The sequence below is a fragment of the Chlorocebus sabaeus genome, chromosome 21 (assembly GCF_047675955.1).
Source record: "Chlorocebus sabaeus isolate Y175 chromosome 21, mChlSab1.0.hap1, whole genome shotgun sequence".
In the NCBI taxonomy this organism is placed as follows: Eukaryota; Metazoa; Chordata; class Mammalia; order Primates; family Cercopithecidae; genus Chlorocebus; species Chlorocebus sabaeus.
In genome coordinates this window covers 50733432-50759866 of record NC_132924.1, presented here as the reverse complement: position 1 = coordinate 50759866, position 26435 = coordinate 50733432, and the positions used below count along the sequence as shown (strand labels likewise).

Genomic DNA, 26435 nt, shown 5'->3' with positions numbered 1-26435 from the left:
GGTATTTCAGCATTATTTCTTTATTTTAATGCAGCAATTTCAACAACCAACAGCAAATCATTACTTAATGACTCAATTTAAAATTTATCCTAGTATCCAATCATTTGCTTAATTATTAATTTTTACCCCTTAAAACAATTTTCAGAGTGTGAATGAAGTACATATTTTTAGGATACATTATTTAGTCTTTTGTAAGCAGGCTAAGTGCTGTAAAGGATATATTTTTTTTTACCTTCCCTTGAGACAGTATTGAAGCTTTAACCTGTTTACAGCATAAAGACTGTATTAAGTAGAATCTTAATCTTTATTTTTTCGTATTCTCAAATCTACTACATATGAATCTAATTTTTGCAGTGAAATAAACTTTTTTTCTTCATTATTTAACTGTTTCAAAATCCCTAACTTTTCTCTTCCTGTCTACTCCTTCCATTCTCCTTCACATTTCCAAGCAGTATTTGTAAACAGGACACTATATTTGTCAAGTATGTTTATGTTCCTTTATCAATAAAAAACTTCCTTAAGATAGCAATGTCCCTAATAGGGTCAAATACAGTTAGTTGGTTTTTTTAACCTCCTAATAGCAACATGAAAAAAGAAAAAAAAAAAAAAAAGGCTACAGTCTGAATTTGACATCATTAAACAAAAACTCTTAAAATTAAACAGTATAAAAAGACACAAAAAATTGGTTTTATTTTTCCTTCATATTAAATGCCTTAAGGATTCTCAAGTGAACTATTTTTAAAAGACTAATCTTCCATTTTTATTCTGATTTAAGTAAATTTTGCTCTTGATTCCAAGACAAGGTACAAACAGAAATCAACTCGATTCCTTCCATCCCAGTGCCTTTAAACATGCTCTGTTAGAACTTCCTTTTTCCCTCAGTGACTCTCAGACAAATCTTACAGCTTTTCCAGTTACCTTTAGGTATTAATAGTCTTTTTTTTAAGTATCAAACTCCAGTCTAGTTTAATGTCGAAGCTTCAATTCTTAACCAGCTCAGACCTCCTTTAAACTGGGAACCTGTAGTTTGGAAGTGGGGCATTCTAGATTTTGATTATTGCCCCTCCTTTTTTTTTTGGACTCATTGCTAGAGCTTTTCTATGTACAGGTGCCTTGATATGAGAGATGCCTTCTGTGAATTACTTGTGACTTCCTTTTCAGAACTTAGGTTCCTTTTATCTCTTCTTTGATTGCCATCATCCCCATCCCAGCAACGCTGTCCTGTTTGGCTAGATTCCTTTCTAGAGTCTTGCTCTTTAACAGGCCCATGTTTTGTCCCAGGGGAAACTCACAATCTCTTGCCTTAACAAGCTCAGAAAGAACAGACATTCCCGCTGCAGCCATGCATCTTTGCTCTGCTACTACAGACAGACAGGCATGTATCATCACCTAGTCCTTGTCCTCCAAACTCCCAGGGTACAAACTCTCTTGAATAATTTTTAGAAAACTCCTCTTCTGAGAGGGACTTCCTTTAAAGTACCTCTTCTAAAGAAGTCCTTACTCTCCAGTTTCACCTTTCCTCATTCTTCAGACTTCTCCTTTAATGAGTTACCATACCAAATTTTGTGTGAGACTTTGAAGAAAATATTTTCTGAAATATTTTATCAGTGCATATCTTTAAAAATGTTTATCTTAGACCATTTATGAGAGATTTGAGAGAGAAAATTTCACTCACCCATGAGTCCTAAATCAAATATCCTATCACCATGACTCAAATCATGATTTTTTTTTTCATAATTATCACTTCTTTTACTTCTTCAGACACTTTATATCAGTTCCTGAACTCCTCTCAAGACCTCTAGGCCACCACTTACTCTCCTCTACCTTTTTAAAGTTGTAACTTGGCATTTTAATGTGCACTTTTTAAAACCATTAGAGTCCTCCATTGTAACTTCCCAACTTCTCTAGATCCACTGTGTTGGTTTATCTCAACTGTTGCTTTTTTGGCCAGAAATAACATGAAATTTATAGACTTGAGTTCACTACAAATTCATGCCTTCTAATTTAAACCAGACCTCATTGCTATCTTTTGTGAGCTCCTTATCAGATTTCTTATAGCAATTATTTCAAATCTTTTTTTTTTTAATTTTTTTAATTTTTTAAAATTTATTTATTATTATTATACTTTAAGTTGTAGGGTACATGTGCACAACGTGCAGGTTTGTTACATATGTATACTTGTGCCATGTTGGTGTGCTGCACCCATCAACTCGTCATTTACATCAGGTATAACTCCCAATGCAATCTCTCCCCCCTCCCCCCTCCCCATGATAGGCCCCAGTGTGTGATGTTCCCCTTCCCGAGTCCAAGTGATCTCATTGTTCAGTTCCCACCTATGAGTGAGAACATGCGGTGTTTGGTTTTCTGTTCTTGTGATAGTTTGCTGAGAATGATGGTTTCCAGCTGCATCCATGTCCCTACAAAGGACACAAACTCATCCTTTTTTATGGCTGCATAGTATTCTATTGTGTATATGTGCCACATTTTCTTAACCCAATCTGTCACTGATGGACATTTGGGTTGATTCCAAGTCTTTGCTATTGTGAATAGTGCTGCAATAAACATATGTGTGCATGTGTCTTTATAGCAGCATAATTTATAATCCTTTGGGTATATACCCAGTAATGGGATGGCTGGGTCATATGGTACAATGAGATACCATCTCACACCAGTTAGAATGGCGATCATTCAAAAGTCAGGAAACAACAGGTGCTGGAGAGGATGTGGAGAAATAGGAACACTTTTACACTGTTGGTGGGATTGTAAACTAGTTCAACCATTATGGAAAACAGTATGGCGATTCCTCAAGGATCTAGAACTAGATGTACCATATGACCCAACCATCCTATTTCAAATCTTTAACACATGTATCAAGTCTTCAGTTTTATTCCCAGCACACTTACTTTTTAAAGATGATCTTGTCTCTTACTTTCACTGAGGAAAGGGGGGTGATATTTTTATCTTCTCTCAGCCTCAAAAAAAGTCTTTACTTCATTCTATTTCCTGTCTCAGAAAATAAAACTGCCACTACTTCCTCTGTTCCTTATTCCAAACATCTCCTTTCTCTTCAGTACCTGTTTCTGTTCTCATTAAGCCGTTCTACACACTTTTTCCCAGTCACTCTTTTGGAAAGATCACTTTTCAGATTTCCGGGTCAGAAAACCCAAGAAAAAAGAAAGGAGCTTTCCATTGTCTATACTATAGGATAGACATCAGGGTTTTGTCCCTGACATTCAAGGCCATATATAATCTAGTCCCATGCTAGTTTTTTAGATATAAATCAGTCTCTCTCTCTCTCTCTCTCTCCCCACCTCCACTGCCTCCCTCCCGTTCTCCTTCCGTCTCTCCCATTCTCCCTCCTCTCTCCCCCTCTCTTTCTCTCTCCCTCCTTCTTTCTCATTACTCTTTTGCAAAAAGCCTCATATATCATCAGGGGTTTTCTTTCTTCTTAATTAAATGTCCAGTTTAAATTCTAGTTTTCTAGTTTCCCTACATTCCTTAGGCCTAGATTCAATTTCTTTTGCACTTTTTTTGCTAGACTGTTCATTTGACATTTGGTAGACATTTTTTGTCCTGCTATTGATCTTTCTATATCTGGGTTATTTTTATCAGCTAGGTTACAAACTCTCTTATAACAGAGGCTATTTCTGTCATACTTTCTTAAAGCAAGGAACCTGGATGTTGCACATTTTTTTCTAAGATAGATTTAAGATTGTTCCTGGTAGTTCTCCACTGCTAGCCTGTGTTCTATTAGTTGTTATTGAAATTATTTTTTAAACTTTTATTTTTCCAAATGGCAGTAGAGATGGTGCAGGTTCTAGTTTTTGCCTTAGAGGCCCAAGGCTATTTATTGAAGTAACAAATGATGTTTGGACATAAATTTCTGGCAGCCATGACCCAGATATGCAAAAAAGACCAAGAGTAAGAGAGTTAAGAAGATACCTGTTCAGCAAGTTTAAAATCATATTCTTTGTTAGAACAGATTATTTTCTTATCTAGTTCACTCAGCATTTCTGTTAACATTTAATAGTACCTGTTGATTATAGCAGATTTCTTTGGAATAGACATAGTTTTAAATTAAAAGGAAAATAAATTGTCTCCTTCAGAATAAAGAACACTGGCATTGTCTAAGAGTATAAAACTAATCCAAATGAAAATGCCTATTTTGTGTGGGGTTTTTTTTTTTTTTTTTTTTTGCCTTTACATAAAATTTAAGAGACAGTAAACCTTTTATTTACCAAGATATTTTCTTTCTCTTGATGGACCTCCCAATATATTAGGAATAGGAGTCTCATTTTTATTGGATAAAAATCTGTGTAGTATTCAGAAGGTGTGCCACATACTTCACTAGGTGCTTCAGATGTAGTAAGATGAGACATAAATCTTGCCCTTAAAATACTTAGGTTCTACTAGGATAGATAAAGCATGTATGCATTTAATTATGATACCAAATTTAAAGTGTTAAATGCCATTAGGAAGTATAGGTAAGGTACTGTGGGGATTTTGAGAGAAGGAAGATTGCTTTCAGCACCAAGCAAAAGGAGATTGGCAAAAAATATGACATTTCAATGGAATTATAAAGGCTAGTAGGATTTGATAGAAGTATTAATTAGGATTTGCTAGGTTATGCAGCAAACAAAAAGAATCCCAAATTTTTAGGTGATTAACACAAGTTGATTTCTCATTCATGTAACGTATCAGTACAGGTTGACAGAACAGCTCTGCTCAGTATAGTCACTTGGGGACCCAATCTGATGGCGGTTTTATTTCAACATATGTGGCCCACGGCATAGTAGCAGAAAATACCACAAATGTCACACTGGCTTTTAAAATCATACCTGGAATTTGATATATACCACTCCAGGCCACATTCCTCAGATGACATAGTCAAACCTAACTTTAAGAAGCCAGTAAGTATAATGCTACCACCATATACTACCATACTTCCAAGGCCTTTCTGGGATTCATTCCAGGATTCAAGGAAATCGTTGGAGAGAAAGAGAATGTGTGTACAGTTTATATGGGGGAAACTGCATAATAGTGTGAAATGTAGTAATTATAGTAGTATTAGCTGCTAATATATTCTCTTGATTATTTTTTCTCTTTGCTTTTTTTGAAATAGCCTTTTGGTGGTATTTTTAAATTTTTTTATTTCTTTTTAAGCAGCTTTAGGTTTTTAGAAAAATGGAGTTAAAACTACAGATTTCCCATATGTCCCCTCATCCCTACCTCCTTCCCTAGTTTCCTCTGTTACCATCTTGCATTCCTGTGGTACATTTGTTAAAAATTGATGAGCCAGTATTGATACATTATTATTAACTAAAGTTTGTAGTTTACATTGGAACTTATTTTTTGTGTGGTACATTCTGTGGGTTTTGACAGTTGTGATAATGACATGTGTCCAACATTACAGTGTCATACAGAATAGTTCACTGCCCTAAAGATCTCCTGTGCTCTGCCTATTCACCACTCCCTCTCTACCATCAAACCACTGGCAACCACAAATTTTTTTTTCTGTCTCCATAGTTTTGCCTTTTCTAGAATGTCATATAGTTAGAGTCATATAGTATGTAGCCTGTTCAGTTTGGCTTCTTTCCCTAAGCAATACGCATTTAGGGGTTTGTCATGTCTTTTCATGGCTTAAGAGCTTTTTTTTTTTTAAAAAATCACTGAGTAATGTTCTGTTGTGTGGATATGCTCCTATTAAAGGTGAGAGAGAGTATGTGTAAAATTTGTTTGTTTGTACGCAACAGTCTTATTTGTTTCCAAGTTTTGGCAGTTATGAATAAAGCTACTGTAAACATTCAGGTACAAGTTTTTAAGTGGGCACCAGTCAACTTAGTCAGGAAATACCAAAGAGTTCAGTTATGGGATCATTTGGTAAGAGTGTGGCTGCCAAACTGTCCTCCAAAATAGCGGTACCATTTTGCACTTCATCCCACAACAAATGAGAGTTGTTTTTCCATATCTTTGCCAGCATTGGTGCTGTCAGTGTTTTAGATTTTAGTCATTCTAACATGTGGGAAGTGGTATCTCATTGTTTTCATTTGCAATTTGATAAGGACACGTAGTATTGAGCATCTTTTCATATGCTTATTTGCCATATGTATATCTTTTATGAGGTATCTATTCAGATCTTTTGCCTGTTTTTTAAATTGGGTTGCAAAATTATTATTTAATTTTAAAGAGTTATTTGTATATTTTGAATGCCAGTCCTTTATCAGATACATGTTTTGCAAATATTTTCTCCAATTTGCAAAACATTATCACTGTTTCTTGCAGAGTAGAAGTTTTTAATGTTAATGAAGTCCAGCTTAATTTTTTTATCTTATGGATTATATTTTTGGTATTGTATCATCAAATCTGTGGTCACCTAGATTTTCTACGATGTTATCTTCTGGGAGTTTTGTAGTTTTGCATTTTACATTTATGTCTGTGATTCATTGTGAGTTAATTTTTGTGAAAGGTGTCAGGCCCGTGCCTAGATTCTCTCTCTCTCTCTCTCTCTCTCTCTCTCATTCTCTTTCTTTTTGACATTTGGAGGTCCATATGGTCCAGCACTATTTGCTAATATTCAAAAGCCAATTGCTTTCTTATGTTACAGCAGTGGACTACTAGAATTTTTTCTTATTGGGCTTTTTAGGTTCTTTTTAAAATTTTTTTACTGTGTATATTTAAGGTATACAACATGGTGTTCTGGAATACATATATATGATAAAAGGTTACTATAGTTCAAGTTAGCATGTCCATCATGTCACATAATTACCATTTTTTGGGGACGGAAGGTTTTGGCAAGAATAGCTAAAATCTACTCATTTTGCATGATTTCCAAATACAGTACAATTGTATAACTGTAGGCCCCATGTTGTATATTTTATCTCTAGACTTTTTCATCTTATATATCTGCTGCTTATATCCTCTGACCTCTACTTCCCCATTTTCTTCCCACTGATAACCACTGTTTTGTTCTCTATCTCTGTATAATTGAGATTTTTTTTTCTAGATTCCACATAAAAGTGAGATCATTTAATATTTTTCTTTTTGTGCCTGGCTTGTTTCACTTAGTCTTGTGTCCTCCAGGTCCACCCATGTTGTGGCAGATGGCAAGATTCTTTTTTAGGGATAAATAACATTTATATACCACAATTTCTTTATCCATTTGTCTGTTAATGGGCAGTTAGGTTGTTTTTGTATCTTGGCTCTTGTGAATAACACTGCAGTGAACATGAGAGTGCAAGTGTCTTTATGAGGTGATGATTTCATTTCCTTTGATTATATTCCTAGAAGAGGGATTCAAGGTCATATGGTTGTTCTATTTTAATTTATTTAGAAACCTTCATAGTGTTTTTTTATAATGGTATAATGGTAATACCAACTTACATTCCTACTAACAGTGTAAATGAGTTCCTCTTTTCTCCTCCACCTCCTCGCCAACATTTGTTATCTTTTGACGTTTTGATAATTAGCCATCCTAATGAGTATGAGATGGTATCTCATAGTGGTTTGGATTTGTATCTCCCTGATGATTAGTGATGTTGAGCACTTTTTCATATGCCTATTGATGATGTTTATCTCTTCTTTGGAGAAATGTCTATTCAAGTGTGAAATTTAAAACATAATACCATTTGATTTGGCACCAAAAACCCCCATGAAATTCTTAGGTATGAATCGAACAAAATATACACAAAACCTGTATAAGAGAAACTACCAAATTGCAATAAAAGAAATAAAGAACTAAATAAATAGAAAGCTATTCCATGTTCATGGATAAGAGAAATCAATATTGTCAAGATGTCAGTTCTTTTCAATTTAAACTATAGATTCAGTGCAATCAAACTCTCAGCAAGTTATTTTGTGGATTTTGACAAACCGATTCTAAAGTTTATATGGAAAGGTAGAAAACCCAGAATAGCCAACATAATATTAAAGGAGAACAAAGTCGGAGGACACTACCCAACTTTGAAACTTACTATAAAGCTACAGTAATCAAGACAGTGTTATATTTGTAAAAGAATAGACAAATAGGTCAATGAGGCAGAATAGAGAACCCGGAAGTAGACCCACATAAGTATAGTTAACTGATATTTGACAATGCAGCAAAGGCAATTCAGTAAAGAAAATATAGTCTTTTCAGTTAATATATTTTTAATGCAAAATGGTTGGGCATTAGATTGAGACCATATCATAAAGCATTGTAAATATTATGTCATGAGTTTATAGCCACTGAAAATCTATTTAGAGCCCTTTAGAGGAAGTTAGGGATCAGAAGAGGACAGGAAAAGCTAATCTCCAGAGTACTTCCCCTAGCAAGGCACTCCTTTTTCAAAATAGAACATGCAATGACATCAATGTGGAGTTTAGGGTAGTGTCCTTACTGTAAATTTTTTGTCTGTTCATAGTTCTGCTAATTATACATTTGGATTATCCTCAACCACAAACACATCTTTATATTATATTGCACATACTACATCATAAAGCAATTCCTCTTGGATGCTTATCTACTAAACACAACAATTGCAGTATACAGTGATAGAAAAGGAAGTTTTAGTTTATAGAAGAGTTTGTGGGAAATAATTTTGGAGTTTGAACTTTTATTAAGGTAAGGACTAACCTGGATCATGTAACCCAAGTGAGGAATTTAAGGATATTGATCACTTAAGTAGAAAGCTACTAAGTAGTAAGAGGAGTTGACAAATTAGCCTTCCCACTTTAATCTTTTAATAAAGACTATCCAGTGCCTGGGAAATTTTTCTTGTCAGGAGTCAGAATTTGAAATAGGCCTTGTGATGGGGCTGTAACCCATTTAAAATATTTTTTTTCGACAATGTTCTAAGTTTAAAATGATGAACTTTCCAGTAGGCTTGTAGAATCTAACTTGTTTAGAAACTGAGTACTGCCTGTATTTTCAGTTCAAAAAAGACCTTGAAATCTAAAGTTTATTAGTGAACATTTTGCCGTTTTTAAAAGATATATCTTTAAATCTATTAGAATTATAGAATTTAATAGCTAATATGGACCTGAAATACCATCTAGAGAGACTTGCAAACTTTTTAAACAAAAGATTCATTTTATATTGTTTGCTATATAACTTAAAGATTTCATGGAGTAAAGCATGCTGATAATTTTTGCTGTGTTATTTTTAGATTTAAAAAGATAATCAGTATCCACTAAATTGATTTTACTGCCACTTGTATGGTTAAATAATTTGAAATTATTGATCTCGTCCAAGTGCTTTATTTTACAGATGAGGAAAGTGAGACCTGGAGAGGTAACCTCAGAGAAGCCACAGGGTCACACACCTTTTTGACAGCTAGTTGATGACAGAGCTATGACCAGGTCAGTTCTGGTCAGTGTTCTTTCAGCCATCATTTATTGGTTCAGTCTATCATTAAGCACTTCAGAAATTATCATACTCTTGTTACTAAATATGTTCAGTAATTAAAAACAAGTTTAGTGCTGAAAAGTAATTCGTAAAATAATTTTGCAAAAAAAATGAGTAAACTCAAGCTATAGAAGGATACACAATGAGTAATTAGGTAGAGCAACACAGAAACCACCAAGTAAACTTTCTGTCAAAAGACTGAATGCATTCTTATGTGTCTGTAATATGAATATTTGCACATAAACATGCTGATATCTTTGTCCTCTGGCAATGAAACCTACCTTTTTCTTCACTTGACAGACCCTTCTAAGGTTTCTAACTTCCCCTCAGCAATATCCCTCATTGCGTCTAATACAAAGTGTTTCCTGAGAAGTTAGTTTCTTAGATGTACTCAGTGTCCCTGTACTTCTAGTCAAATAGTCTCCTTCAAGAATGCAGACTTGGAATCAAATTATTTAGGTAACTGTATAAACTTGGGCAAGTGGCATAGTCTCTCTGTGCCTCAGTTTCCTCATGTTAAAATGGAGACAATAATAATACCTACTTATCAGGGCTTTTGGAGGGGAGGGTTCTGTCACTTTCTTAGAATCTAGTGATGATGACAGTGAACCTGACCAATACCTAATTCACTCTTCTGTTTAGTTGCACATGTCCACAGGGAAAAGAAATGGTTTTCATTAAGATAAAGGTGAAAAATGTATTTGTAAATAGATTAATACTTCTGAAACACTGGAAATACCTCATCTATTGTGTTTTTCATTTCTTTATTTAAAGACCATTTAAAATTATTTTGATACCATGCTGGCTGAACTATGATTTTCGGAAATGCTCTTTATTTTAAATATAATCAGTGTTAATTTTTGTGTATTTTTTTTACAGTAAAGAAATGTCCTTTTTTTCCCATTGAAACTCCATCTTTGTTAAGGAGCAACGATTTCCTGCACTGGCAATGTTAAATGTAACTATAGCTTTCAATTCATTGCCGTGGTTATATTTCCACAGTCTGCTGTAAGAGATAAACCCATTGCAAATGAAGACAGCATTCATTTTCCTTCTACCTCAGGCCACACAGAATTGATTGGGGTAATAGAATGACAGCACCTTGTAATATACGGAAGGCTCTTTAATTTGAAAACCAGTTCTAACCTGATACAAAGCTTGTTTAAAGCTAATTTATAGCTTACATGATTTTCAGCTGGCTGACCAAGGTAAAGGATGATGTATGAAAACTGATAAAGAATTAACATTCAGACATTCCTCGTTAAAGTCAACTGGTATTAAAAAAAAGAAAGGGAAGAAAAGATAGAAAAAAATTAATTGGTAAGCTTTTGGTATACATAAGTAACATTATTGAAAATAGTTTACACTTCTGTCATCTTTCAAACCTAGCTTCCTGTCCTTTCTTCATAAGATGAGTTCTATTTGCATTTCTTACATGGTAAAATCCTTCATTTCTCATCACATGTAAGGTCAATGTAAGGCTGTAAGGTCAATATAGTCAGTGTTGTGACTTCCACAGTACCAAATCTATTGTATGCCATGGTGGCAGTGATGCTGTTAAATAGTTCTGGTCTGTCAGAATTTTTAATTATAATTTTTTTTCAAGATGCAAACTGAAGGAATTTAGAACTTTTCGTTTCTGTTTGAGCTGAAAAATCAGTATTAGGCGTTATGCCTTTGTCTGTTTTTATCTCTTTATTTTAGCATATTTAATCATTTAACACACAAATAATATAATTACCAGAGTAAAGTATTCTGTACTATGAATGAATCCAGATTTTCAGAAATTTCATTTCAGCATTCACAAGTAAAAAATGAATTACATTTTCCTTTTTTATGTTTAAGTCTTTTGCATAGTTACTTTTTATCTTAAAAAAGTGGAGGATGAGCATATCTTTTGCCATATTCTATTCTAACATCCTAGAAAGTATCAAAACTTTCAGAAATGCATTTGTAATTCTTAATCATGTGTATTTCACTTTGTACACTATAAATGTTTTGGTTATGTAGGGTAAAGAAAAAAGTGATAAACAAATGTTATTATAAACATAAGGTTAGATATATGAGACCAAGAAATTCTGTAGTTTCAAAAAGACTTGTCTAGATATTTAGTTAGATATTAAGACCAAACATTTGTGGTCTAATTTTGATGTCTATGGTCAACATGGAAATAATTATTTTAATTACTTTTAAAATATTATGAACTAGCACATGCTTATTATAGGAAGCTTGGAGAACAGTTAAAATGTAAAGATAAAAAAAATTCAAGAAATAACCACTACTAACATTTTGTTAGGACCTTAATATTATAAGACATATGCAATGCATTTTCAGTGAGGGCAAACATTGGTTCTTATGGGGGCAAAAATGAAAAATTAAAGTGGTTGGCGACTCTCCACAGCTAAACCCTTCCCAAGATAATTTTATTCTTCATATTTAATCTCTCAGGCTTCCTTGGGTATCACACAAGCATTACTGACATTGAGTTCATGGAAAATACAGAAAATATATACAAAATTACTGCCACAAAACATGACAGATGGCTGTGAGGGGAGGACTTTTGTTCAATTGCTTGATCTTAAAGTTACTTTAGAAGAGGTGGCCAGTGCCTGCCAATTGGCCATGTGGATACTTCTTATGCTTGATCTTAAGTACTTTTGTGTCTGACAACTCTGCATATTTCCCTAGTTAAGAGTTACTCTCTCACCAACCAAAAGTTTCAAAAGTCAAAGTTCACCAAGAATGATTTTTAAGACATTTATTTAATTTTTTTCATTTACTTTAGCTGGAACTACAGTTTTAGTAGTTTTGAATGATTTTTTTAAAACTTGATTTAACTTTGTTATGTTTATGTAAATTGATAATGTGTATATGTAATTTGATGTATAGCAATTTCTATAAATCATATTTAAAGTTACTTAGCAAATATAGGTCTAAAGTTAAACATTAATCACTTTTACATTTTAACTTAAAAATTGTTTTTTTGTTTTATTTTGTTTTGTTTTGTTTTGAGACGGAGTTTTGCTCTTGTTGCCCAGGCTAGAGTGTAATGGCGCAATCTCGGCTCCCTGTACCCAGGTTCAAGCGATTCTTCTGCCTCAGCCTCCCAAGTAGCTGGGATTACATGTACCTGCCACCACACCCAGCTAATTTTTGTATTTTTAGTAGAGACAGGGTTTTGCCATGTTGTCCAGGCCGGTCTTGAACTCCTGACCTCAGGTGATCTGCCCACCTCAGCCTCCCAAAGTGCTGGGATTACAGGCGTGAACCACTACATCCAGCCCTGTTGAATCATTCTTAATCTTGTATTAAATAAAAAAGTTAACCGTTATACCCAGCTCTTTCCATGTAGAAAGTATAGCTATGCATATAAACATAAACAGATCAGCAGTATTCAGCAGTATATCTGTGACATTAAAATTTCATGAGGAGACAGGGAAAAAATATTTCTTTTTTTTTTTTTTTCTTCCTGAGATGGAGTCTTTGCTCTGTCGCCCAGGCTGGAGTGCAGTGGTACGATCTCAGCTCACTCAAGCTCTGCCTCCCAGATTCATGCCATTCTCCTGCCCCAGCCTGTAGCTGGGACTACAGGCGCTCTCCACCACACCCGCCTAATTTTTTGTATTTTTTAGTAGAGGCGAGATTTCACCATGTTAGCCAGGATGATCTTGATCTCCTGATCTTGTGGTCTGCCCGCCTTGGCCTCCCAAAGTGCTGGGATTACAGGCATGAGCCACCGCGCCTGGCCGGAAAAGTATTTCTAAAGAGACTCCTTAGAAGGTGATAATGAAAAAAAAAAAGCAGTTGATAAACACTGGCATTATCAACTTTTACCCACTTTATCCCTTATTATTACATAGTAAACATTAAAAATTATTTTCAAGCAAAGCCAGTTTTGTGCCCTACACACAATGAGCGTACTATTAAATTAAGAAGTAAACAGTAGATTCACTTGTGTTAACAGCATCAATTGTGATAATAAAACTAAACAAGGCACTATTTGGCAGAATAAAGTAAAACAATAACATTATGTAAATCATATAGTTAACAAATATTTTAATTTCTAAAATTTATCTCACTTGCATATCATTTGTGCAAGTTCTTTAAAGTTTTTAGAAAAGAGATCGTGAGGGACAAGTACTCAGTCTTAACATAAAGAGTGAGAATAATGTGTTTTTAATTGTATTTTCCTTGCTTTTACAATTTGAAGACTTCCGTTATTTTATACTCAACTTCAGTGTCATTTGCTTCACTGTCATTTGCTTCATTGTGTTACTTGGAACTCAAGTAACCTATCTGAATACCAGCAGATAGTTGTTACATTTTTTTCCTATGTTGGTAGCTTGGGGAAGATGATGTTTCTAAAACAAATATTTTCTTTTTTTCCCTGAATGAGTTTTAAAATATCTAATACAAGCTAAGACCATGAAGATATTATAAATATCTCAGGGAGCAAGGAGGTCTGCAAATGGTATTATTGTTGTTTTCATATTCACAATATTTATATACATATGAAAATTTTTGTTTTTAAAAATATGTTCTTCTAGTTTCACTGAAATTGACAGTAGAAAGCAATTTTGAGTAATTTAACACAAAATTTGCCACTATCATAGAAGTGAATTATTTATAATTTGTTTTAAAATTTACAGATTTATTAAAAAACATTGAGGGAAAATGTTTAAATAATTGTGGTTGGTGTTTCTAAAAATTAGGCATTCATCTATCTTTCACCATCCAGAATCACTGTATTTATTTTAATGTATTCTCACCTGTTTCTTCTGCTATTTGGGGAGTGTTTAATACATGACTTAGTGTCATTTGCATTATATAAGAAGATTAATTTTACAAGCTCTGTTCTCAATTTAAATAACTTTACATATTGACCTATGTAGGAATATAATCAAGTTAGCCTAATGGAGTTAACTAATTGTCACACTTTGATGAATTTTATATTGTGAGAAATTAAAGACAAACAGAAATCATCAGCCTTTGGTTTGAAATCAAATTTAAAGGATTTTACCAAGTTTTATTATATTTAAATGAAGAATGTATCTATTTCACAGTAACCCTAAAGTATTGGAGGTTTAAAAGAGAAGTCAAGTGTGTATTGTGTCAGTCATTTACCTTAGTTTCTGAAATAAGTGAAAAATAAATTACAAAAACTAGAAAATATAAGACAGATAACTTTTGGTACTCTCTGAGGTACAAAATAAAACTTAAGGTAAATGTTTATAGAATTGATGAAAATTGAGTAAAATTTTCCATAGGGTATGACATAATGTGTACTATTCCTAATAATATACTAATACATCATTGTGATCAGCAAGTCCATATAATAATGACATTAACTTCGAGATTCTTGTTAGAATAGTGAGAATGACCCAGTCTAACAGGCTGGTTGGTTGGAGCAGTAACTTCCAGAGGTCTTTGACTAGAACTCACAGTAAGAAATACAAGTTACCCTGTAACGTCTTACATGTTGCTACACACCATTCTGTACACATCCCTACATACACCTCTATACACATTTCTATACATGACTACACATACTTTTATACATAAACCTTCTCAAACACCTGCATACCCCTGTACATACATCTCTACAAACAACTCTACACATACCCATACACACAGCCCTACATAGCCCATTATACAACCCTACCATATATACACATGCATACACCCCCACACTGAAATAAAACTTTTTTAATCCTCACTATGTGCAATATACCCTATTTTATTCTACCTATTCAATTTCACCTTTAAAACAAATGTTGTTCACAACTTAGTAAATCTACATTTTGTTTAGAGTAGTGTGCACTGGCTGTTATAGTACATTATGACTGATATGTAAGTCTATATGTTTTTTGCTAAGTATCTAGGTATGTGAATGCAGTTCTAGAAGCAAATATATACAGTATCGGAGAAAGTAATATTTTGCCTATACTGCTAATTTTGTGTAGGGTTTTTTCAGGCTTTTGTGATGAGATCTTTCTTTGTTCAGCAATAATGAGCTATGGATTTATAGATTTCTTGTTTTTCTTATACAAAGAAATAATATAATCCATAATTGCAAGAATATACTATACAGAAATATTTAAAGAGACTACCATTTCAAGCAAATAAGTTGAAATAATAGGATTTTAAACATGGTCAAATAATAGGATTGAAATTTCTGTACTATTTATGATAAAATAAAGAGCTTTATGCCAGTAGAATGGCAGTAGAATGCAAATGCTGGCATTATCTGAAATTGTTCCCAAGTACTTACTGACACTGAGAAATGTTTAATTCCTGGGAAGCGGCTTTGATATATGATCAGTTTCTTCATGTAAATGTCAAAAAACCAATACTGTTTCCTGTTTGTTACATTTGTATGTTTTAGGTAACTTCCTTTTTCATGTCTGTTTCCATAAAATTGAAATTAAATAAAATATGTTCTGAGGAACATGAAGGTAAGAGAGACCTAGATTTGAATATCTACTTCTCCACTTAGCTGTGTCACTCTGGGAAAATTCCTTAACCCTCCTGAGTTTACATTCCTCATCAGGGAATGAATTGATTCTCCAAGGTTGTTTTAGGAAAATATCAATCCAGTTACACCTTAAGTTTTACTTGTATTTCTCATTCATTTAGCATAGTTGAGATTATATAACTTAAATTTAGATCAACTGGCCAAATTCTTTTAGATCTTGTTTCCCTCAAGATTATCTCTGTAATTAAGAAATCCAGAGTTCAGAAGGATTGTAAATGAATTGTCTGAAGATATGTAATAAGTAGGGGCATGCCCAGATAAGGACTTTGACTTTCTGTCTCCAAGTCTAATGGTCTTTCCCCTGTATAGTACAGAATCCGGTGCTCATTTTGTGATTAAATATCTTACAGTGCCTACACAATTCCCAAAAAGTATATATATCTTATAGTATGATTATGCTAGTTGGGTTTATTGTTTGTTATATGCAGAAAAAGTAAAAATATTTTCTCATTGTTTTGATATAAAATAAATTATTTTAAAATGTTCCCTGCATTGTGTTATATCATAGCCTAAGTTGCATCAAGAGTATAATTCGGTAGATGTTTCCCACAGGGAACTTGTATCTTATGTACAGATTTCATTCCTTGAAATTATTAATAGATTCATGTTGCATCAGTGACAGTATGTAAATCTCTACCTGATTATTGGTATTTTTGTGTTTCACTTTTTAAACCTACTCTGAACTTGTGTCTAACAGCTGTAAGTTTTTCATACTTATATGACTTTATTATTGATACAGGTGTTTTTTATTCCTACTTGATACTGCCTTTTTCTTACTGTCTCATCTGTCACAATTGAAAATAAATACTGCTTTTGTGAGAGAAAAATACTAGCATATCTTACTCAAATTACCAAAAGTATTTACCTAGAAAATTTCAAATGGCCATACTTTGAAGATCTAGAAATCAGAAAATTAAATAAGCAAATAGCTTCACTGCTTATTTTTAGATTGGGATTTTTTAAATTTTTAGGGGTTTTCATTGTTTTTAGTTTTACTGCTGCATATGCTTCTCAGTAAAAGCAAATAGTTTTATTGAGCTTTCTCCAAAATGTGGACAACAATGTTAAATTTATTATCGATGAAAAATTATGAACCACAAACACATATTATCCCAACATATAAAATTACAGATTTTTTATTTTCTCAGTAAACTTGGGTATCTTCAAATTTAAAGCTAGTAGAAATACTTGATGCCCTTTTCTGTTCTTATAGTGATACACATAGCAATTATTCACTGCTCCATAATGGATCATTTTTATCTGCATCTTGTGCCTGTTCTGTTTATATGGAATAAATATTTATGTTTTATCATTTTCCTGGACTAGGAAATACAAACAGAATAAGTTTGAAGTATCAGCTATAATTCATTGTTTGAAAAGAAGTGCCTTATTCTGATATCGTGTAGAAAAGAGAACTATCTAAATCATTTCAGCAGCAAGCTTATAACCAAGATAACATCAGCATTTTCCTTCTTGAAAATGTGTCTTCCATATATTAAAGTAAAAAAAGCAGTATTAAAAATGCTTGTGACAAGTTTAACCTATCATCATCATAAACCTTGGTATAAAGAAGATCCTGTTAGGTTTGATAGGGGAATAAATGATGGTAAGAGTTTGCCTTAGTCACTTGTTAACTATCCAAGATTTTCACAAAACTCCTAAGATGCAATAAAATATAAATGAAATAGTTCCTATGTGACCAGATTACAGTTTTCTACTGTAAGTTTTCAGAAACAAATTGTTATTCTAAGTATACATTGATAACACTCCTTTAATGACTTAAGGGTTAATTGGCTAATATCATACAAACTATCAGTTAAAAAAAAAAATCTAGAATTTTCTTCCCACACAGAAATTGTAGCCCTATAATTTACTACTGCTTATATCTTGTTGTACAGTGAAATATTTGTATAGAATAGGAAAAAGTTATCTATTTGATCCGCATCACTTAGAAATCAGGAATATAAAGCATTTTAGTTTTGTCAGAAATATTTGCCTTGCTTTGGGAGTCTATATTTCTTGAATTTGGCTTGATAATTGGCTTTTTCAACAATGGAAAAACAAAATTATATTGAACTATGGTTTATAGTACTAAAATGTGTGCCTAAATAATTTTTTGAAGATAATATGCTATAATAATTTGTAAATAAAATATATAAACTTCATTTAGCATAAATGTTTTCTGTAAAAAACCATGAAACATTAATTTATTTTTATTTTTTGTAGAGACTAGGTCTCATTATGTTGTCCAGGCTGGTCTCAAGCCCCTGGGGTCAAGTGATTCTCCCTCCTCTGCCTCCAAAAGTGCTAATATTATAGACATGAGCCACTATGCCCAGCCAATTTTTTTATATTGTTCCTTATCTATGATTTATTTAATAAGGAATTAAGTGACAGGTCACTTTAAGAAATAATACATTTTTGACTGTATTATTTTGTTTTCTTTATGGAAATAATGCATGTTTATTATAGATTATTTGGAAAAAGCAGAAAAATAAAGAAAAGATAAAGAAAATAAAAGTCATGACCTACCTTCCAGAGATTACTGCTATTTGCATATTGGTGTATGTTTTCCTAGCTTTTCTTTTTACCATTATTTAACAAATACCTACTAAGCATCTTGTAAGTGTAACACCCACTAATTGTACAGGGGAATACTCTAGTATTCTTGCAGGTCATAACTTTTATCCTTTTGATGTTTATGGTGTAGAAAATGTATCTAGACAAGTGACATGAAAACTGGAAGAAAAACCCAAGGTGCTCTTAAAACAGGTACCAAAACCAAAAATTGACAAATGGGACTATATCAAACTAAAAAGCTTCTGTACAGCAAAGGAAACAATCAACAGAATAAAGAAACAACCTATAAAATGGGGAAAAAAAAAGTAATTGCAAAGTATTCACCCAGTAAGTGCTCTATAGAACGTACCTGGAACTCAAAACAACTAAACAGCAAAAAAACCCCAAATAGTCCGATTTTAAAAAGGATTGAGTAGAAATTTCTCAAAAGAAGACATACAAACAGTCAATAAGTATGTGAAAAAATGCTCAACATCACTAATCATCAGAGAATTGCAAATCAAACCATGATGAGATTTCTCATCCCAGTTAGAATGGCCATAACCAAAAAGACAAAAAATAGCAAATGGTAGCAAGGATGCAGAGGAAAGGGAAATCTTGTATACTGTTGATGGTAATGTAAATTCATGCAGCCATTATGGAAAACAGTATGAATGTTTCTCAAAAAACTAAAAGTAGAACTAACTTATAACCCAGCAATCACAATACTGGGTGTTTATCTAAAGGAAAAGAAATTAGTATATTGAAGAGATACATGTACCCCCATGTTTATTGCAGCACTATAATATATAATTATAAATTATGTACCTATACCCCATGTTTATTGCAGCGATACCTGCACCCGCATGCTTATTACAGCACTGTAATTTATGAACTATGTACCTGTACCCCATATTTATTGTAGCACTATAATTTATAATACTATATAAAATATAATTAAATGTAATATGATATTTATATAATAATATATAATTATATTTACTGATGTTCCTAATGTTTTATAGCACTGTAGGTTGAATATGGTTAACAGTAATTTAGTGTATATTCTTAAAAAGTTAGAAGAGAGGATTTTGAATGTTCATAACACAAATGATAAATGTTTGTGGTGATGTGGGAGAAAAAAAGGAAGGAAAATCTGATATGTACTACAACATAAATGAACCTTAAGAACATTATGCTAAGTAAAATAAGCCACAAAAAGTCACAAAAAGACAAGATACTGTGATTCCACTTATATGAGGTAGTAAGAGTAGTAAAAAATCATAGAGACAGGGAGTAGAGTAATGGTTGCTAGTGGGTAGGGAAAGGAGAGGATAGGGTATTTTGTGTGGTACAAACAGGAACAGAGTTTTAGTTTTACAAGATAGAGTTATGGAGATGAATGATGGTGATGGCTTCACAACAATATAAATATTTAACACCACTGAACTGTATACTTAAAATGCTTAAGATGGTAATTTTTATATTATGTCTATTTTATACCACAATTATAAAAATGATTTTTAAAAAATTAAATCCTCAGCAGAGGGGTGCAGGTGGCAGGGGAATTCATCTGGTTTGAAAGGTCCCAGCAAAATATTCTTGATATTTTTAAAATGTGGTAGAAGTTTTTCCTTCATTTCAGTACTATTATGTCCTCACTTGCTCTCTTTTTCTCTCTTATTTTTTAAAATTCCATTGGCCATTTCAGTGAGGCTCTAGGAGGAAAAACAGTTCTTCCTAGATTATGCATATATCCTTCATATCTGAAAAATTCACATTTTTAAAAAAGTCACTGTGCTATAATTATTGTTGCTAAAACTTATATAGACTGAAAATGAGCAAATCTCCAAATTCATTAGGCAGTTACTTCACTATAAGCAGAAAAGAATTGAGCATTTCCAGATTCTTATAATATAAAGGTGCTGATTCACTTTTTATAATTATGAAAGCATTTTTTCCAGTTTTAACACTACCATTGCCCTAAAGCAGCACTTCAATAGCAACTTTATTTTAAAATTATATTAATATACTTCATCAAACTATTTAAAGAACTACTTCTCTGATCAAACAACTGTGCTTTTGTTTGTACCACAAGGAAATATACTAATGAGCATGAAAAGTAACATGCATTGTAGATATATGGAATATTGTTATGATCTTATTTTATTAAAACAGTAAATTAACATCATAGATGCCTAAACCTTTTAATTTTTTGCTCTTTTACTTCTATCATATACATTAGACATTACCATATGTTATACTTGTTGGATTATGATCAGAAAGCAAACTGAGGAAAATGTAAAAGCATAATTTATATTCTCATTAATTTTTTAAAAGCAATGGCAGATAACTCTTGAATATGTTGAGCCTAAATTTATCACAAACTATTATTAATTAAATTACATTATTATATTTAAATGTTTTATTGGAAAATCTATGGTCAAGATATTCTGTTTTTTGACAGTTTCTAGTGCTTTACAGTGAAAATGTCAGAATTCCTTCAATAGAATATTTCACATATATTTACATATATTACAAATATATTCATATATACTTACAAATTACAAAATTATATTTTGAAATAATTTTAGTATGATTTAAGACTTTAGAGACTAATGCCACAGGAATATCAGATGGGAAATATCTTTGTTCCTTCAAGAGGAATTTCTTCTTCAATATTTTCTTTGACAAACAAATGTTTTAACAGATTCTATTCTTCAGAGACTCTAACCTTGTCCTCATCCCTTCTCCAGCTGTTGCTCCATTTCTGGACTATGGCAAAATTTCTAAATAGTTGTCTAGACTCAGGACCTCCATTTCCTCACCTCCATGTCTCTCGTTTTCACCAGAATTGGAAATGTTTTAAGAAATACGTGAAAGACTACAAAATATTATATACCCCTGATTACAATCATGTAGAGATAATTCTCAGGACACTAAATTGAAATTGAGATATTTATATTTGAGTATCTATCTATGGTTGGGGGTATAGGGCAACATATATGTACATTTTTACAGAAGCATTTAGAGAACTCTACTATGTTTGAGATTTTCCTTTCATAGATACATTTAGCTCCACATGGTCACTTCCAGCATAACTAGGACATGTAAATATAAAAAGATGATGAAGCATGTTCTGTTTACAATAAATGCAGTTGACTCACTTTTGTGCAAATCAACGACGCAGCTTTTTTGGTTTTTATTTACTTATGTATTTATTTAGAGACAGAGTCTCGCTCTAATACTCAGGCTGGAGTCCAGTGGTGCGATCACAGCTCACTGCAGCCTCAACTTCCTGGGCTCAAGCAGTTCTCCCTCCTCAGCCTTCTGAGTAGCTGGGAATACAGGCGTATGCCATGACACCTGGCTAATTTTGTATTTTTTAGTAGAGACTGGGTTTTGCAGTGTTGCCCAGACTGGTCTCGAACTCATTGAGCTCAAGGGATCTGCCCACCTCGGCTTCCCAAAGTGCTGGGATTACAGGCATAAGCCGCCACACCCAGCCTATTTTTTATTCAAACTGAAAACTGAGAAACTAGGATAGAGAGCCATATGTGTTGTTTGGGTGTACAGGATATATTTTTATGCTGCAAGAAAGGTTCGGTTAAATATAGGACATATAAAATATAACACTTAAGAAGTCCAGAGATAGCAGCTCAAGGCCATCAGGAGTGATTTTTACCATGATTCTTTTGGTCTTTCCATTATGATTCGAAGATGGCTGCTACAGCTCCAGTTATTATCCATGTTCCTGAAATTAAGGAGGAAGGGTGAAGTGCAAAATAGCATCTCTCATTCCCTATTTTAGCTATTTTGAACAGTCTTTGGTCCCCATTACTCTACTACAATGACTCTTGTTAATGTCACTTACAATCTCTTTCTTGTCAGACCCAATAGTTATGCCTCTGTCTGAATCTTACTTGACCTCTCAATGTCATTTAACAATGTCGACCATTCCCTCTTTCTTGAAACATTTTCTTTTCTTGGTTTCATGACTTCTAATTTTCTTTGTTTGTAACTGGCATACCCTTCTCAGTTTTCTTAGCTGAATTATCCATTTGTACTCAAGTTGTATTACTAAGGCTTGGTCATTGTGGCCCTTCTCTATTTGTATGTCCCTGAGTGATCGCATGCAGTCTTACCTGTATTTGGGGGACTTTTAAATACCATCCACAAACTCTTCTTCCGAGATCTAAATTCATATATTCGAATGTTTGCCTGACATTCCCACTAGATAACTAAAGATTGGCTCAAACTTAATGTTACTAAAATAGAATTATTGGTTTCTTGATTCTTCTCTATTCCCATCACAATTTACTTCTCCCACAGTCTTTCCCACCTCAGTCTCATCATTTGTGAGAACCAGAAACAGAGTAATCATTCCTAATTACTTTCTTTTGTTTAATTCCAAAGCGTATCATACTTCTTTCCATTCTGACTGTATTACAGTACTCCAGGTTACCATCATTCCTGATCTGTTTGCAATAGACTGCTTCCTTATCTCTGTATTTGTGTTCTTTCCTAATTTCTACCCATCTTTCTCTATACTAAAACCAGATTAAGCTTAAAACCCAAAAGCAAATCATATTATTTAAATTCTTAAATCCTCCAGTGGCTTCTCACTGCAAATCAAATAACCATTATGGGCTATGTAGTCAACGTAATTTTTCATCTTATGCTAGATTTCCTGTCCTTTCTGCTGCTAATATATGCCATGCTCATTTCTATTTTAGGGCCCTTGCCCTTGTTCCCTGTGCCTGTACATTCTCTTCTCACAGATCAGTACATGACTGTTTCCTTCAAATCATTCAGGTCTCTGCTCAAATGTCAGCTGTTTTGTAGAGGGGCTTCCTTGACTATCTTGCCTAAGAGAACATGTGTTCCCATACTTTCTGTCCCTTTACCCTGTTTCTTTCACTGTATCAAAATATGAAATTATTTATCTGTTAACAGTGTGTTGCCTGACTCTTTCTATTGAAATTTAAGGCCATAAGGATGATATGCTATTGTTCACCACTATTACCCAATTTCCCAGAACCGAACCTGACACATAATAGATACATATTTGTAGGTTAAAAAACAAATATAAACATTTATATAAGTTTAATTATTAAAATATAACAACTTTTAGAAAAGGAAGCAAAATGTTTATTTTAATTCTAGTTAGAAGAAAAAGCACTTTCATCAACTCTGCATCTGAGCTCAACTTTGAACCGCAATTTTTGGAAATATATTTTAAACTTTATAATAACTATAGCTAACATTGTTTTGAATATCTACTTTTACTGTGTTATAAACATTTTACTAGCATAATTTGCATACCTAATCATTTTTGTTTATTTAAACCCAAAGTCATTCTTTGAAATAGGGGTTTTTTTGTTTTGTTTTGTTTTCATTTTACAGGTAAGAAAACTGAGACTGAGGGGTCATGTGCCTTTCACAGAGTCAAACCAATAGTAAGTGCCAAAGCAGGATTCAAAATAGATTTGTCTGACACCAAAGCCTGTGCATTTTCTGCTGTGCTCATGTAGATGTTTTAGGTAAGGTCATGACAATTGTTTTAAAAAGATGTATTCGTAGGATGCACACACACAAAATTTTTTTTAACATGCTTGATTTGCCATCATTTGATCTAAAGTCATATTGACTCATTATTGTCAGTACTGACTCACCATGGCAATCTATTCCTGACTACAACTTAGAAGACCTAAATTCAGATTCTAACTCTACCAATTGGCTATGGGATTCTGGGGAAGTTCATTATGTATTCTGGGAATGGCTTTTCTATCTACAAACTAAACAAAAAAATGGATCAAATGATTTTTAAATAAGATACCTTCTACCTCTCACATCTTACGGCCCTTTAAAGAAAAATGGTCTAGAAATCTGTTGACAATCTATTGCAACTTACCTTGGCATCTGATTTATCTTTTGAATGCAAATTACTTACTTAATATATCAATTTGCTCTTCCTAGAACTACACTTGGTAGGCAGTATTCCTTTTAATCAGTCTTGAAATTTAGGGAGATAAATAAAAGAATACTGATACAGAATTTAAAAGTTGTCTTGAATAATCTGTAGTTTTATTTTTTGTTATCTCCTGATGATTTTCCACATGTGTGAATAGAGATTCTCACTGAATTATCTTGTTTATAATAGTGTTTCAATTGATTGTTTTTGATATTTCTAAGTATACAGCAGGTAAGGATAGTTTCACCTCTTCTTTTACAATTTTTATACTTCATATCTTTCTGTTTTCTGCTTGTGTTGGCTAACATCTCTAAAATAAGATTAAATAATAGTGATATATTTATTGTTACTTTAACTTGAATGTTTCTGGTGTGTGAGGCTAGCTTTTGATATGAAAAACATATATGTCATATTAAGTATAACATGGATAAATATATACATGTAATGTTGAAAATACATTGCAAGTCATGGAAGATTTACATAGCATTATACATTCATATGAAATGTTGAAGTATAACAATATGCCAGAGAGTGATTAATATTCAATTCATTGTATTGGTCACGTCTGGTAAGAAGGAAGAGAGGAGAATGGGATGGGGAAAGAACATCCAAGAGAGCTACAATAAGCGTTAGAATGCTTATGGTTATTGTTACTGGTTATAGTTATGGTTACTGTTGTACAGGAAACATTTTATAACAAAATAATTTGATATGCTAAAGAAACATGAAGGTTTTTGTGTTTGCTGGCTATAAAGAAGAACGGAGGCATAAATTGAACGCAGGTTTGCCTTTCAAGTGTATAATTTTCTTGAGAATGGAGATCACCTCTGTTCTCCTCCCTGTCCTGAACATGTGGCACATCATAAGAATTCATGACGTAACTACTGAATGAATAAAAGAAGAAAGTAGGAAAGGAAAGAGCAAGGAAGTGGGAATTTTTATTTCTTTCTTCTCATTCTTTAATTTGCATCATTAAATTTTTAAGTAAAGCTTACTTTAAATAATGCATAGAGATTTATTTGTATATTAGAATCCTCTATTTTTTCCAGGAAACAGAATGTTACCAAGTTTTCTATACAGCTTTCTAGAAATCAGCATATTTTTAGATATTTATTGGGCTGTATGTGGTGCTTGTGAAACATGTAACACAAATTAATTATGGGATATATCATTTCTGTGCTGAGTCTTCTGACAATGACTCAGGCTGCTTAGATTCTAAGAGTTCAAACTGGTATCAAAGTCTCAAATGTCTACTGTGGTTAACTTGTATTCCTGGTTTAATCAGTCTTTTGAAATTCACTATGTTAATAAGGTTTCAAACAATCCTGAAAGTTTGAAATGTACAAACATTCAAGTACAGTTTATTTTCTACTTTAAAAGAAAATTAAAAGTTAACTACACTGTCTTCATGGGTTTTCTGTTTATAATAAAAGATACATCAATAATTTTAAAAATAAGAAAAGCAAAATAAAATCTTGGACAAAAAAACCTGTCATAATGCAATGAAGAAATATAAATTTAAATTTTTGAGTAATTGTTGAACATCTATATTATGAGAAATAGCACTTACTAAACATTTAAAGTATTTTTATTGAACAACGTGGTTGCCACATAGTGTCACTATGAAGTCATTAACTTCTATGTATTTTCTCATTTTTATATACTTAAATTTATAACTTCAGGCCAGGCACAGTGTTTCTCGCCTATAATCCCAACACTTTGGGAACCCGAGGTGGGAGGATCGCTTGAGGCCAGGAGTTTGAGACCAGCCTAAGCAACATAGTGAGACCACCATCTCTACAAAAAATAAAAACTAATTAGCTGGTTGTGGTGGTGCACACCTATAGTTCCAACTACTTCGGGTGCTGAGGCCAGAGGACCATTTGAGCCCAGGAGGTTGAGGAGGCTGCAGTGAGCCATGATCACACCACTGCCCTCCAGCCTGGGCAACAGCAAGACCCTGTCTCAAAATAAATAAATTTATA

At 33.0% G+C, this 26435-nt stretch overlaps 1 protein-coding gene across 5 annotated transcripts in view; it reads left to right on the top strand.

Annotated features, from left to right (window-relative positions):
- PHF14 (PHD finger protein 14) overlaps positions 1-26435 on the top strand; it is a 204311-nt gene that overhangs the window by 160003 nt on the left and 17873 nt on the right. Inside the window, exon 19 of one of the 5 annotated variants that reach the window (XR_012090354.1) lies at positions 23883-24019. The exons of 3 other annotated variants lie outside the window; for them this stretch is intronic. Coding sequence is in view for 1 of the 2 variants with exons in the window: in XM_073009096.1 (XP_072865197.1) it covers positions 23883-23935 (53 nt within the window). In the remaining variant the exon portion in view is untranslated. The remainder of the gene's footprint in view (positions 1-23882; positions 24020-26435) is intronic. One more of the 5 variants, XM_073009096.1, reaches the window with a different exon arrangement.